Source organism: Haemaphysalis longicornis, unplaced genomic scaffold (assembly GCF_048455015.1).
Source record: "Haemaphysalis longicornis isolate Haplotype H1 unplaced genomic scaffold, Haemaphysalis longicornis Haplotype H1 scaffold_7, whole genome shotgun sequence".
In the NCBI taxonomy this organism is placed as follows: Eukaryota; Metazoa; Arthropoda; class Arachnida; order Ixodida; family Ixodidae; genus Haemaphysalis; species Haemaphysalis longicornis.
The window spans coordinates 4,970,775-4,984,774 of NW_027526422.1; the positions used below are offsets into that span (position 1 = coordinate 4,970,775).

The 14,000-nt window shown below is 49.3% G+C and overlaps 1 protein-coding gene across 6 annotated transcripts in view; it reads left to right on the top strand.

The window, feature by feature from the left end:
- The window catches only part of LOC144144358 (pleckstrin homology domain-containing family G member 5-like), a 609,370-nt gene that overhangs the window by 131,768 nt on the left and 463,602 nt on the right, over positions 1-14,000 (top strand). Inside the window, exon 1 of one of the 6 annotated variants that reach the window (XM_077675776.1) lies at positions 2,133-3,554. The exons of the other annotated variants lie outside the window; for them this stretch is intronic. Within the exon in view, the coding sequence (XP_077531902.1) occupies positions 3,387-3,554 (168 nt within the window). The 5' untranslated portion in view covers positions 2,133-3,386. Of the gene's footprint in view, positions 1-2,132; positions 3,555-14,000 lie in introns of those variants that run through there. 6 annotated transcript variants of the gene reach the window in all.

Here is a 14,000-nt window from a genome sequence, read left to right on the forward strand (position 1 = left end):
GATCGGCGTGCTGGGTTTTTTCCTCTATGGCGACAGATTATGCAGGTCAGCGGAGACTCTTGAATGTGTGCAGAAATTTCACTCAGCCTGGAATTTCCGTACTTTGTTTCCAGCATTAAGAGGGCCTCCGAGGCGGGGAATCGGGCGCGCGATCTCGTACGTTAGAACAGCGCAACGTTTCAGCCACTACAAGTCACTGTGGAGGGTAGGTTTTCGAAAGTTACTTGGGGTTCTCAGCGTGCAGAGACTGCCGACTGCCCTGAGGTGAAGATAAAAGGAGCAAATCACTTTGTTCCGAAGAGATAAGCCCGGTTGCTCAAACGTCTTAGGAGACTGGAGTAATCGAACACCACGCAAAGCACAAGTACGCGCACCGCATAGTCGTGTACATACGTACGGAGGAAAGCGCATCGGCACACCGGCAGGCGGGCATGAGTTCTTCAGCGCACTGCCCGTTAGGTTCGATGCGTTCACGAAGCACCTGAACGTTTTGTCCGCAGCACGAATGAATTATAATAATAAACAGCCGGAATATTACGTGGGAATGTTTTGTAGCGGCTAAAGTCGGTGCTGAAGCGCGGCTTGCTGAGAGTCTGACTACGCTGGTGATTACGCAGGAAAACAGGGACGGGAGGAGGTCTATAATATGAACACAGCATTTTTATGTAGCTTACAAACAACTTCCCACGGACACTCGGGCGCAAGGAGAATACAAGCAGGAACTGTAAAACCGAAATTAGCGCGGGTAGTAATATGTTTACCACACACAAAGCTGCTTCACGGCAAGCGCTTTCGTCAAGCGTCTCCGCTTGAACACAACAGCGCGGTCTCGTGCCCTCCAGCGACAGCAGCCTCGTTCCGTTCTCGCCGGCGTTTGTCGACAGGCTCGCGGGGGAGCGATCTGCTCGTGCAGCGCTCGCCCTTTTGCTCGTTTTTCCGCTGCCCTGTGGGACAGAACGTGAGCCGGAACTTGTTGCAAGGTGACGGCCCGCCAGTCGTCTGAGCGGGACGCGACCGCGGTGCGGCGTGCGGACGACGGATCGCTTTCGCGCCCACCGAACAAGTTGCAAGCGGCACGCACTATTACGCCATGCGCCGCGTGCGGCTGCTGAGCATCCAGGTGCGATCGCCTCGCCCGCTCTCGTTAAAACGAGCGTTCAAAGCTGCCGCTTCCCCAACACGCCCTGTACGACGGCCCGCGAGCTTGCGCGCGTAAAAACGCGAACGCGGGAAGCTGCCAAGGACTCGGACGTCGAGGCACTTCGACTCCCAGGGGTTCGGAGAGGAATAGTTGTTCTTTTATTACCTCCGGAGATCGCTGTAGCATCCAGGTGTGTGTGAATGCCTCGAAATAGTGTTTCGACTGGGGCTATAGGCGGCGCAGTCAGCTGGTTTCCAAGTCAACAACCATTCGGCTGGGAGCGCCCAAAGAAGTGAAGCCTCGCCGTCCATCGGAGGGTGGAGGAACTGCAGGTGCCCTCTCGTGACATGATATACGAGTTAGCGAGTTAGCATTATAAATATATACGTGTCACGTAAATATTTCCTACTGTTATGGTCCACATTGCGACAGCTGGGAATGACTAATACGAGGGAGAAAATGCTGGAGTTCAAATGAATGAAGCTAATTAGTCGCGTCAGTTAGCGTGTTGTTTGTATTTGCATGTTTAGGCAAACTATGAGGGCGGGTACTGAAATGAAGCTTGTGTGTTTGAGGAACATGGGCATAAAGTCTTCCTCCTGCTTCTGACGGAATCGCGACGGCTTGAGAAGTCCATTGCGCGAAGACAAATCGTAGGAGCAGTGGACCCCTTGGGTCACAGCTGCGTACTCGGACAGAGTGTGACGGTGTTCGGCTGAACAGGTGGCCATTGTGGGCGTCATTGAGTGTTCGGCTTTAGAGCACCGTTTAATGCGGGCTTTATTTAGTCGTAACACGAAGAGCTTAGTTGAAATATAGTGCCGATACGGGCAACTGGGGTCAGTGCCCCCTGTCGAACCACATTCGCGCAGACGACGGTTCATGCAGCTGAGGCGCACGCATGCAACCTGCACCGTGGTAGCGGGCTCGAAGCGTCACACTTGTCGCCAGGACCGCAGGAAGGCGCAGATGTGACGTCGTCGCCGCCGTCAGTCGCAGCAGCAGGCGCGGCCTGGCGTTCAGGCGTCGCGCTGCACCCGTCCCCTGGAACATCCGCTCGGCGAGCACGGCTGCGAACGAGGCTACGCTCGAGTACAAGCCCGAACAGCTGGCTGTCGGATCGCGGGCTTGCCATGGCGGCCGCTGCTTCGCTGCACTTCTCCCGCTCATTGATGCCGCCGCCCTAAGCTTCGATGGATTCCCGCGGACGACAATGCTGACCGCATCGCGCCTTCTACTTGCTACTGCGGCGCGCTCAACAGTTGGGGCAGCACGCGCGCTCATCGGTTCAGCGCCTAAGAGAAGTATAGTAGAAAAAGAAAAAGGCGAAAGCGCCGACACTAGAATAGCGGCATTTCCGGCCGTGTGCGCTACTTGGAAACCTCCACGACACGTACCGCCGATGCCCGGAGACCTTTGCACCTGTCCGTGCGCTGCTGGGATGTATAGCCTCCGCACTCCGTCTGGCCTTCTCTGCGCTTCTTCTGTCATTCGAGTGAAGTGAGTGAGTGTGCGTTTGTGCGCGATTTACGCCGTACAACAACAATGTGTGGCGTCGTGCGCTCGTAAGAACCTTCCCGCCTACCTGTCAGACAACATGGCAGCAGACCTATGACGTCACACTCGGGCACCCTGCGTTAAAGGTTTCCCTCTCACAGGTGGTTGGAAGAAAGTGGCGCTTTGTTGTTGGCGTGCGTTTGAGCTCCCTTAAAGCCGGCCTATGACATTTGCACTACCTATTTAGTACGTTCACCCTGCTCGACGTCTTACCCATCCATTCAGTGAATTGAAGCGCCGCACCGCACAAATTCCTCTGCTGTGTGTTTTAATGTGTTGCGCGAGAGACGGGGTTTCCGTACCTCCGCGCATCGCACGGTGAAAAACAACTATTCTCGTGCGGCACGTCTATCCGCAGTTCTTGATTGGTGGTGACGCTTCAACGGATGCAGTTCCACCGTGCAACTAGAGCCGTAATGCTTTCAGCCTCTGTGACGTCTGGAACTACGCGGAGCAGCCGTGGTCACTGGGACCCAAGATGCCAATTGTTTTTAGAAGACTACGAAACGTGGCAGAAAACAACGCTCGCTAATTGCTGTGGTAACTTGAAGTTTTCAGTGCCGCTATGATGATGCCACTCTATATGAGCAAATTTGTTTCCGCTGCAATGAATGTTTGACAGGCTTCCGAGCCGTCGCGCAGCGCGTAAAGAGACGAAGTGAGAGCTACGGAGCGGACAGGAACGGCAATGACATCGTCGTGGCGGAAGCGGCAGCTGGACAAAGTGGCCACCCTGGTGGAGTGCAGCCGACTGCCTTCTAGGCGCGCCGGCATGTTCACCACCTGGGTTGCCGACGTGCTCAGGGAATCGTGCGGTGCCGTGGCGGATGGCGGCCCCGGCACCGTCGTCATCACGGTGAGTCGTATATTCCAGAACGGGGGATGCACCTCGGGTGCCGGAGGGCAAAGGTCGGGGTTGTTGGTGTTTTACTGTGCTGTTGACGCGAAGGTGTGGCTAGGCGGCAATGCAGTTGTTTCCATTGTTGAGAAATGGTTGTTGTGAGTGCGTCGATGCCCAATCTCCTCGGGCTGCGTTTTGTTTTCCGGTATGGAAAGGGCAGCAATAGAGGAAAATAAAGAGAGAAAAATAGCAATAGGCGAGTGACAATACTCTATCACTGGGGATATGGTTTTTAGTATTTAGGCGTTCGTCTTTATAGGTTTTTTTTTGCATGTATGTAGATGGGGTATATATTGCGTGTGCTAAGTGATTGCTTGGACTTTTTTATTAAATTGATAATAGAGTATTCCTCTCTTCAGCCTCGAACCCAAACCTACTCAGAGATTTTTGCTTGCTTGCTGTCACCCGTGGTATACGTATACCTTCTAAATCACTGTGTTCATCGTAAAACCGCAACTATACCGCTTTGTCGAATCCATCGTATTGGGTTGAATCCACCGGTCTTCGCAAAACAGATTGTCAACAACGCAACGCACAAATGACGCCTGTCTACGAACACACACGAAAGCAAAGCAAGGGCAGGGGCAGCAGAAAAGAATCCGCATAACAATAAAAGCAAAAAACAAACAAGAACGCGTCAAGCACGAAATGAATAAGCAGCGTAGATAGAGTCAATGATGGAGCGTCTTGAATGAGCACATGTTGATCGTGGATTTTTTTTTTATCGCGTTCACAGTCTCGAAGTGAATCGGCTTATTCAGGCTGCGATGCTTTCATTGTCATAATGCCACATTTATAGAACATTTCAGTGAGATGAAGATTTCTCAAACACTCGGAATTTTAGCGTGATGCAATCACATGAACAATAGTTCCTTGCAATGAACGTTTTCTTTGTTCCTACATGTGATGTCCGTTCAGTTGAATACCATCATTTGTACAGGCTTCTTGAAAGTAGTTCACCGAGTGTATCGCAGCAACGTGATGTTACATTTACTACAAAATGACATATTCATAGAATGGACGGACAGAAGTATGCCGAACATTTTAAAATATCTCTAAGTCGGCATTGGGAGGTTAATTTTCGGGGAATAATTTAATTGGGAGATTTTCCGGAGGTTAATCGCGTCTTTTAAGTTGTGCACTTAACATTTATATTCGAAGAAAGCGTGTGATTGATCGCTTACTTTGCCACAAAAAATTCTAAAAGGTATATTATTTAGCAGTGGGTTGGTGCTTTAATGTTGTAAGAAGCAATTAGATTAGGCCGTTTTAAGCAGACCAACGCTTTGTGTCAATTGTTCATTTATTTGTTTGCGCCCAAATCACGTACCTTTGAAAGAGATGTTTCGGGATGGACTGGGGCTGTGCTCATTGCTCTTTTTTTTTACAGCCGAAACAGTTGAATTGTGGAATCCTTATACTCGTGCGAACACATTTCTATCTCAAACTCAACCAGTCTGCTGTGACGATTCCGTACTATCTTTTGAGTCGAACTTGTATGAAGTACGGTGAATTCAGTCACCGACAGCATCTTAACGAAGCAGTACTCCTGTGCTAGCAGCCAACAGTGTACATACCTCCACCTATTTTACGCTGTATCTCTTTATTTATTTATTTATTTATTTATTTATTTATTTATTTATTTATTTATTTATTTATTTATTTATTTATTTATTTATTTATTTATTTATTTATTTATTTATTTATTTAGCTGTGATTCACCCGCAGTTCGAGGCGTGAGGTTATCATTAAGCTATCTCATTACCTCTCTGCATTGAAGAAAGGACCGTGGCGAAAGGCCTTCCTACCAAAAGCATCTTTATTTCTCTACCGAAAAGCCGTTTACTTAAGCATTGTTACCAGGGATGCGAAGGCCTGCCCCTCCTTCCTCCCTCTTTTCTCTAATGACGTTTCTTACGTAGTCGCTGCGTGCTTTCGAAGTGTACTCTCTCCGTCCGTCCCTTGCACAAAAAGCCATTCGCATGAAGGACCTCCTTCGCTGGCATCGGGTTGCCGTTTTTTCCGTGGCCAGCTTTCCTCGGCGATGAAGTCTTGTAGCGAAGCTCTGTATACTCTCGTTGAACGGAATATTTTTCGCGCCGTCCATGTGCAGAGAAAGCGTGAACGCAGAAGTTCGGTGCAAGCGAAGAAACGAACGAGACCCTACCGCTCACGTGGCCCGGGGAACAAGAAAAACCCACAAATAAAATGAATGCTACACAGCCGCTCACGCGCCGTTTAGGATCAAGGCGAACGCCTCCTCCATTGGCCCGCCGGACAACACCATGCCACCATTTAGAACGCAAAAGGTTCAAGGCCACGCTAAAAACACGGACATAGGGAGACACTGACCGCGTGGTGGACACCCAAGGCCGGCAGCGTATCAGCAGGTCTAGCACGAAGGAAGTCATGCAGCAGCCCGTCACACCTCGACCCCTCACAAGTAGCGTGTCGCGACACGCGTCATCTCCCGCGCATGCTACCTGAGACAAGGACGTGCGGCTATTCGGTCGTGTAGCTTTTCCCAAGTGCTTACTCAGTGACAATTGCTGCAGCCGTTACCCGTCTGCACCTTCTTTCTGCGCCACCCGCCCACTGCTTCCATGGCATCTTTGGACGTCGTGCCGGCAGCGTATGCGCTAATTTTTTCTCTCTCCCTGGCTACTAACCCAATCAATCAGTCACTCAGCTAATTAGCTTTCAGTCATTCATTCAGTCGGCCAGTCATTATTTTTCGCAAGCTTTTGTTTTATATCACTTATAAATGCGCAGCATTGCAAATCAAGAGAAACCGAGAAAAAAAATCCATGAGCCATTCCACCCTGTGAAAGGGGATGACCAGCGAAGCTTGAGTCCGGACTATAACCGAGCTTCACATTGATTGACTGTGGTGTTTAACGCGCCGACGCAACGCAGGCGACGAGGCGCGCCGTAGTGGAGGGCTCCGGGTTAATTTTGACCACCTGGGGGTCTTTTGCGTGCGCCGAAATCTCGAACACACGGGCGTTTGCTTTTCGCCTCCACCAGAAAAGCGGCCGCCGCGTCCGGGAATCGAAGCCGCGTCCTCGTGCTCAGCAGCGCAACGCCTTAGCCACTAAGCCGCCGCGGCGGGTCCGAGCTTCGCATTACGGCGACGGAAGAGGAGTGAAGTTAGAAATAGATGGAGAAGGTCACTTATATTCACGACGGTATCCCGGAGAGCGGGACGAAACAGGCACACTAGCGCTTTGAATGCAGATACAGAAAGGGCAATGCTATGGCGAAACATCACCGAAACTGGTCGCAGTGCGGCATACCTTACTACTAACTTTTATTATCTATTTGGGACTCTGATATTTCTGAAAACTGTCTTATGGATAACTATAATGCACTCAAAATGTGTATCCAAATGCAGGTTTTGAGCATGTGACTTTGATGGTAGCCGCGTGCAAGCATATAGCACACGCAACGACTCGAGCTACAAAAGGCCTCGCGCTTAGAAGAAACGTGAGCTTTTGTTCGCACACACGAAAAATGCCTGAAACCCTAGCCTTATAAGCTTCGCTCAAACGTTCGTAGGCCAAGTAGAGACCCGTCCTTTTGTGCGCCTTCATTCCCGTTCCCTTAGTTACTGATCTGCGTCACCGTTCTTATTATGCAGACATTAGAGACGCTAGCACAAAAGGATCGCAGAATCGCAACGGCCGCAAATTCTAGAACGAAGAAAAACAGAAACACCCGATTTTTGTCGTCGCGCCCGACACTTTGGAATTTGAATGGCGGCGGCGACAGCTTGCCCTTCGCGGCTCGAAAAGCAAAGCGCGTGCACCGTTCGGCTAGCAAACATCCGGCTTTGCGAGGCCGCCGTACGAATCGGCTACTCGTGGCGCTTCGAAAGCGCAGCTGTATATCTCGGTGCTGCTGATGCTCCTCTCCGGCAGGGCCTCATCGTCGCTGGCCGCCCGTGCGCCGCCGGGATTCCATTCCGCTGTCTGCGCTCAGCCGGGACGCGCCGCCGAGTGGACGGCTCGCGCTGGCACGGAAGGATCGAAGCTCTAGACGCGAGGAGTCTCGGAGGGAGGCACATGATGAGGGCGTAGACACATTGGCAGATGGTTTACGGTCTGCAATGCAAGCAGCATGCTCTCCCGCTTATCAAGCGTTGCGCAACTGTGCATGAGTATACAGTTTCGCTCTGGGGGGGGTGCAGCACGTTCGCTTCTTCCAGGGAGCGAAAGCAAGATCGCCCACAGAGATTTCTTGTGGTAGCGCCTGCGCACGAATTAGGGACGGATCGATTGATCGCTTGATTAATATTGTCCAGCTGAAACGACTGAGTTGATTAGCCGTGTCGCAAAGCGTTTCCCAGTCACCTCTGCGGGTATACGTGCCGCTGTCGGCGAGTTTGATTCTGGTATTGGAGAACACCAACGCGTGTGCGCATTTCTTATCTAGTTGGTTATCCGAGCCACAAATACCAGTTTCGCTCACAAACACACGATCCATGCTTGGCAACAAGACTCGCAGCTTGCTTCATCCTTCTGGAAAGAATTACATACGACTTCACTCCGTTTTTACAATCGAATAACGTATGCATGCCTGGCTCGCGTTAGTTTATCTCCTTCCGCTTCCTCCTTTTTTTTTTGTTTCGCTTTTCGTCTTGCTGCTTCCTCCTTTTTGCACAAATTTTTCCAACCCCACGCATCTCACGGCAAACTAGGCTCTAGCCTGGTTAGCACCCCTTCCTTGTCCGTTCGTATGTTCGCGCTTCCTGAACCCTCGCTAGTGAAGTCAAGGATGATACATGAGCGGATTTGCCACCGCTCCTGATTCCTACCGCTGTACACTAATGGAATGGAAGACTGTGGAGGATTCGGTGCATGCATGATTACACCCATGGCCTTTTATCGCGTTATCTGCTCTTAGCAACTTGTTTGCAAGAGAGGAATTTACCCCGAGTCCTTTTCTGTATGAATGAGCAGCAACCGAGTAAAAACTTTACAGTTCCAAGAGTGTTTGGGCGCATCCTCTTTGACAGCTTTCGCCAAATTCCCTGTCAGCTTCTCGGCTTTCAATTCGCGGGTGTGCGCAGAAAACAGGAAGCGCCCCTGGGGTCACGCGAGGCCCTTTGTTTCCTTCGGGTAAATAACGGCGGCAGAGACGACGCGTATAAAAAGTGATGCGTGCAGCCAGTCACAATAGCGAACGTCGGAATCCTGTTTTTTTTTTTTTTCTGTCTTCGCCAGTGCACAGCGCCCCTGTTATTCTAATCCCATTCCGCTGCTCGCTGCGTTTGTTTCCGGCGCCTATGCGTCACGACTTAAAATGCGAACATCCTCTCGCTCCTCGCGCTGCGTGCTCGGCGCTGGAACGTCATCCATTCTGAATGCAATGTTCGTAGAGATCGTTGGATGCACGTGCCAGGCGATTTTGTGCGATCTGCAAAGAAACGTTATAAATATGTAGCATTCCTCTCGACAGAGCCTGTAGCGGAAACTTGGAGCGGTCTTTGCCGATGCGAGGGCATCTATATCGCAGTTGACATCCAAGGTCATTTAATAAAACCAAGATATTGGCTGGGCCTGGAAACGACGACTTGTTTTGTAGCAGAGGATGTGCTTACGCTCTGACGGGAGGTCTACAGATTCGACAATGCAACGGAAGTAGTGCAGTACTTTGGTCCATAGTTCGCGAGAGTACAACGGTGATGAAAGACCTGCGCTGTGGGCGATGTTTAATGGTGGTTGGGAAGGAAAGCTTGTATTGGGATATGTACGAAGCAGTCGTCTTTCATAAAAAAATTACAAGCGGTGAATTTGCTTTTAAATGCCTGTTTATTAGGTGCAAAGTAGGAGCGTCAAGAGGGTTGCGCACCATGGAGTACGTCGCTTCCGTTCTCAGCGGGAGCCGGCCACCACAAGTAGGTCAATGCCTCCGTGCGCAGATGACACCACCTGTGCAAAAACGAAGAGAGTCGTCTGCATGGAGTTTCAGGCTAATATATGCTAGAGGGAAATCTGGCGCTAATGATAAGGCGAGCCGCGCTTTTAACGAGCATGGGTTATGGTGGCGTCATGCCCTGTGGAGACCCATTTCATTTCTACTTGGCATGGTTCGGCTACGGGCTGGAAAGTTGCCTGCGGCTGCAAAAGCTTTAAATATTGTCTTTAAATGGCTATTTAAAGGTATTTCAGCAATATTAAAGCATAACTAATGAAATACTTCTTTTTCACTAATTTTTAAAAGCTCCATGCAACGTAAACATGAAAAGAAGGTTGCCACTGTGTCGTCTTTGTGTCCGGAGCCACAAGTAGGCATGTTGCAAGTCAGGCCAAGGAAGAAAGGAACGCGCATTGCAAGTTTTTTGGTCGGTTTTCGATTGAATTTTATTATAAATGACATAATCGTCCACGAACAAACAGGATGGTGCGGTTACGCTGGTTGACGGAAATGAGAGTGGTCCTAGTACCGTACCCTGTAGTACTCCAGACTGCACAAGTAGAGGCACAGAATGGCAGCTTCCAATACGATACTGCTCTCTACAATAAATACAAGACGTGAACCATTTCATAAAATTCACATTCCATTTCAACACACAACATACGGTAGCTCATTTCTTCAGAGGACGTGCGGTGATTTGTATTCTACTATTCTACATGTATACTACTTGTATTCTACTAATAACGTAGCCCCTCCCCTCTATAACGGTTCTTGTAGACTCTGAGGGTAGAAATAAATAAATTGTGTGATAGTGGGATTTTAAATGGGGCTTACATTTTCTGTCTTAACACAAGGTGCAAAACCTTATCCAACGAATTTTCAATGACTAGGTACACTATGCCCATTTAGCCGCGGGAAATTTTGCTTTGGCAGAGGTGGTGTACACTTCTATAAGTGGAGTTATGGTAGAAACATTCTTGCGCAACTCACGCCGACGGCGGCATGAAACCTTATGCTCATCCCAATATTTCAATAAATGTTTGGCTACTATATGGTTCTTCATTTTGTTGCGGCTGATATTGCCTCTTGTGTTGTTTTTGTTTTCTATTTGTTTGTTTTTTTGTCCCCGCCCCCTTCTGTATATATCCTCGTCCAGAGGGCCTTTAGGTGTACTCTAAACGAATAAATGTGATCCAGAACTTTTGAACCCGTGCTGGTAACGGAAATTGGTCGGTAAAAGCATAGAAACGAATAAAAATTGTACCGCAGCGTGGTGATGGTAGAGAGAAAACATGACGTCACAAAGAGCGATTTCCGCATTGACATGTGTTCCAGCGCAAATAATGGCCAGCTTTGGTTACTGTGATGCCTCATCGATTGTTAGTCATCCATAAATACGGCAAGTGCCGAACCTTTGAGCTTGGCGTTGCATCACTTCATCTGTCAGTGGTATTTGGTTTCTCGATTTTTATTTTTAGATTCTTCGGTTTTCGGGTTCACTGTGACTTATCTCTATAAAAATACTTGACGAAATGCGCGTTGCTAATTCTGTCTTTAACGCCATCGGCGGCAAGAGAAAGAAAATTCGGAGAAACTGCCAAGCGGGAATTGTCGAATGAATGCCTAATTAAGCCTATCTGCCATGCACCGAACGTCCTTAAAGTCATCTTCACTACTAAACACATGTGCATAGCTGAGAGGGCATTTTTATGCACCGTATAGGCGGTTTGATACGAAAGTAGAAAGGTCTCAGAAGGCCTCTTAATAAATACCTTCACAAGACGCCATGAATCCCTACGAAGAGCTACACATCGAGCCCCTTTACAAAACTGCTTTGCTGGGAAGGCATATTTTACAAGGAGGAGGGAAAATAAAAGCCACAGGCTCTAATATTAAACATTTCCGTAAAACACCAGGTATCCCTACGGAGCGCTATGCACCGAGCTCACATAGCGAATGGTTCACAACTTATACAAATTCATTGCCGCGAAAACATTCTTTTCAGCTGCCATGCAAGAAGGCTGATATCAAAGTATGGTGAACCAAAGGCATTTTAGCACGAAAGTGCTTTGTTCCGGAATACACAAACATTTGAGTGACGGCATATCCGTCACGGAAGCGACACCTGTACAACGAAGCAAGCGGCCTGTAAAGGGTGCACCCCTGCACACAGGGACTTCTTGCGGGGAAGCCACCTTTAGTACTACAGAGTATACTTTGGTTTGTTCGTTTTCGGGTTTTATATTTTAACACGGAAGTGCCTTATGCCGGGATACACCAAAATTTCATGACGTCATATCCATCACGGAAATGACGCCAATACACCTTTACCGAAGCGAACCGCAAGGTGGACGACACTCGGCAAGCACACCTACAAGACAGCCGCCGACCCGCAAATCATGCTCAGCTGCAGATTTCGCTGCACATTTTACTTTCGTGTTTTACTGATTGCGGTGACAGGGGAATCAACCACAGTTTTATTAGTACCTCCGTAAGCCGACACGTATTTATTTGTGGCGCTAGACAGCGCACCCCTTCAAAGCGGACTCACTAATATATATAAATTCATCGCTGGGAAGACATCTTGGAGGTAGGAAGGGGGAGTAGGGGGAGAGGGGACAGTAATAGGACTCTGAACTGAACTGAACGGAACTCCGTGTTCAAAGCATGAAGATCTTGGTGCATTTTGTTACTAGCATTCTCTCACGCGGCCCAAGTGTTACAGACGGACTCAGTGGCTTCCTCGTTGAGCCCACGCAGAAATGCATTTATAGAAATATTTTATCTGCTCGTCCTTCTGTTCGTCTGCGACGGCAGCGACAGTGTCAACCGACGAGAGTTTTAGGGAAGGCGAAATAGACATGGAATGACTTCGCCGCACAGACTTTCATCGGGCTCTTTAACAACGCTTGACGCTCTGCGAAGTGTAAAAAGCAATTAAGAACAGCACCACTGGAGTGCCGCGTTCTCGTCGAAATTACGCTATTATTAGGCGGTCGCTCTTCCGTACGACGTTTGCGTACGAATGCTTTTTTGCAGTCGAATATCATAGTTAAACGTTAATTCGTTCAGTGGAGAGGAATGATTGATTGCGCATTTGTGGCTTCTGAGCCTTATCTTAGGTCCAGGCACGGAGCCAGGCTAGGTTTGGCACACACTACTCCACTCGTCTCTTTTGTCTGGGTCACCTGATCGCTGCAGTTAGGCGACACTCATCCATCAAGGACACCGCGGCCGTGTTGACCATGCGCCGGGTCTTGATGACTGCGAAAAAAGTACTATCCTTATTTATTCTTAAAACTGATTACAGGTGCGGGCCAGCCGAAGCCACAAAGAGGCATGCGGGCTGTGGCCGTCACTTGGCCAGAGCTTGGCACTCTTTTAAAGGGGCCATGGCGACAAAACGAAGGTTTGGTTCATTCAAAAGATTGCGTCGTTAGGATCCTGCTGGCATTACTTTTAACATAAACTCCTCTCGAATAAGCTGTATAATTAGGAAAAAGGGAATTAGCCATGCGACCCACTAGCTCATTTCCCGCAACAGAACCTTCATACCACACAGCTCTGCGATTGGCGGAGGCCTGAAAAAACAGACGCAAATAAGGCAGAACTTGTAAGCTTGCCGAACGAGCTATTTGCGTTTAAATTTAGGGCACATTCTTTTTATGTCAGTAGGAATGGTGGGACAAACAGTGAAGGTTACGAAAGCACACGTAAACATAGATACAAGTACCGATGCGTACTGCTGTTGGCACTGCGCGCACTACGCTTGGTTTAGACGCACAGCACTGCAGGACTTTGGGGTTGTCTCAGACGACACTGCCCTATTGAAGCAGGTGACGGTGTCTTACGTGACCATATTTGTCGAGCGAGCACCATATTTCACGAAACGATTATTTTCTCCATCAACAAAAACACGCCAGGTTTAAATACGGTCACAAACAAACCAAAGGCAGAAAACGGCTTGTCGCGGTGTGGTGGCACCATCTACGTTGAGTAATAGTAAGCAAGTCTCCGCTCCACACCAAGTTTAGCTGAAAGACATGTTCTACGATGTCATTGCACACGTCATTCAAACACACGTTTTCGCGCGAGAATCAAAATTTTAGCTTAAATTGATTGATGTCACAAGCGCTGGGGGCACAAGCGCTGGGGGCACACTGGGGGCACACTGGGGGCACAAGCGCTGGGGGGGGGGGGGGGGGGACACTAAACCTTTCGAACAAAACAAACTTATATTTTCTATTCATGGCCCTTTTGATCCTCTCCGCGTGGTAGCCTCTGCTCAGGAACGTTGCGCGATGAACGAAAGTGACAGCCCGCTTTCGTCGAGCTGGCTCCCAGCCGGCAGGTGCCACGGCATTGTTTCTGCGACTTCGTTTCAAGGAACGACTGGGGCTGTGTTGCGAGCATGGTCTCTCCCCTGTATTGGTGGTGAGCGCGACCACGGGTGGCGCTGTGAAGCGTGTCTCCGTGACGTCG